Source organism: Calcarisporiella thermophila (assembly GCF_041956535.1).
Source record: "Calcarisporiella thermophila strain CBS 279.70 unplaced genomic scaffold VTP21scaffold_1, whole genome shotgun sequence".
Taxonomy (NCBI): Eukaryota; Fungi; Calcarisporiellomycota; class Calcarisporiellomycetes; order Calcarisporiellales; family Calcarisporiellaceae; genus Calcarisporiella; species Calcarisporiella thermophila.
This window is the reverse complement of record NW_027192191.1, coordinates 807,563-809,170: the sequence shown is the minus strand read 5'-3', so window position 1 is coordinate 809,170 and position 1,608 is coordinate 807,563. Positions and strand designations below refer to the sequence as shown.

At 43.8% G+C, this 1,608-nt stretch overlaps 1 protein-coding gene across 1 annotated transcript; it reads left to right on the top strand.

The window, feature by feature from the left end:
* Positions 1-64: 64 nt before the first annotated feature.
* On the top strand, positions 65-1,144 carry VTP21DRAFT_349 (uncharacterized protein; the record flags this gene model as incomplete). Its single annotated transcript, XM_069393798.1, has 5 exons — positions 65-278; positions 339-389; positions 464-524; positions 582-705; positions 770-1,144. 5 exons carry the CDS (start codon positions 65-67, stop codon positions 1,142-1,144), a joined length of 825 nt encoding a protein of 274 aa, XP_069256728.1.
* Positions 1,145-1,608: the final 464 nt, after the last annotated feature.

Here is a 1,608-nt window from a genome sequence, read left to right as displayed (position 1 = left end):
CTAAAAAGTTCTTCCAAATTAGGTAAAATACATCGAGCCAGACAGCATCCTATCCATCAATGTGATGGTCAACCAAACCGATGCTCCTTGGGGTTTGGTGCGCATCTCGCACCGCAAAAGAACTGATACAAGGGGTGGATATGTGTATGATCCGAAGGCTGGCGCTGGAACCGCTAGTTATGTCATTGACACTGGCATCGATTTAAAGCATCCTGAGTTTGAAGGAAGAGCAAGCTGGGGAGCAACCTTTGCCAACGATGGAGATTCGGATTTACACGGTAAGTCTGCAGAGTTAAATATTCTTAAAACAAGCTGAGCGTATAAGCGATGGCTTTTAGGACATGGTACTCACGTAGCTGGTATTGTCGGGGGCAAGACCTATGGTGTGGGTGAGTTTCTCTGGGCTTTGATTTGGTAAAATTTCATTGTTTCCGCTTGAACTATAGACCTTTTCTATCTCCAGCTAAAAAGACCAAACTGATTGCCGTGAAGGTCCTTGATAAGAATGGCTCAGCAAGCATAAGGTAACAAATCAAATCACCAGTTTTTCTAGCTCTATTCACTAATTTGTAGCTCAACAGTAATGTTGTTGCCGGTATCAATTGGGCAGCCAATCATGCCAAGCAAAATAATCGTGGTTTATCAGTCGCGGTTCTCCCGCTTGGAGGGGGTGCCTCTAACGCACTGAATGATGCTGTCAATAGGGTTTGTACTTATAGTATCATCTTCGTTGCATTATATTGAATTTTTATCTCGTCCTAAACTAAAGGCAGTTGAATCTGGGTTGCCCATTGCCGTAGGCGCTGGAGGTTCGAACGATGACGGATGCAAATACTCTCCATGCAGTGCAGCAAAAGCCATCTGCATTGGTGCTACTGATATCAATGATAAGAGGGCGCCATTTAGCAATCATGGCAAGTGCGTTTCCCTCTTCGCTCCCGGAGTCAGTGTCATCTCCGCCTGGCCCGGCAACAAAAGTAATACTCTCTCAGGAACGTCGCCTGCTGCTGCCCACGGTGCTGGTCTCATCGCTTATTTCTTGGCTCTTAAGCAGCGCGATCCCGCCTCGATGCTCGCCTACATGAAGCAAATTGCCACCAAGATTTCTGGCGGTGATTTGGTGTACAATGACTCGGGCCTGTAAACGGCTTTATTGGAAGTTTGAATAGACGTCTGTGACGTTTAATTGCTATGTATTTGATATTAAAATAAAACCTGGGGATATATTTCCAAGTGGAAATTAGGGCACAGGCAGTATGTCGACCGATGCACCATAATTCAAATTTATCAAGGAAATGCTCACATAAAGTAACCACCACCTTGACAGTGGTCATCTTCTTGCTCTCCTCAGCTAGACAAATAGAAACAGGAGGATTTATTTCGGTTCCAATAGCTCCAGTGCTAACAGGAATCAATAATTATGTTCTCATTTTGATATCTACTGGAAGCTGAACCAAAAATTAACCTCTACTACCTGATAGGAGTCAAAGATCTAATAATAATTGAATAACTCTTTCTGGATAGCTTATCCCCTTTCTAGCCTCGTAGAAGCATCCTTGTACCTTATAGCTTTACTCAATTTAGGCACGATAATTAGCGAGCTATACT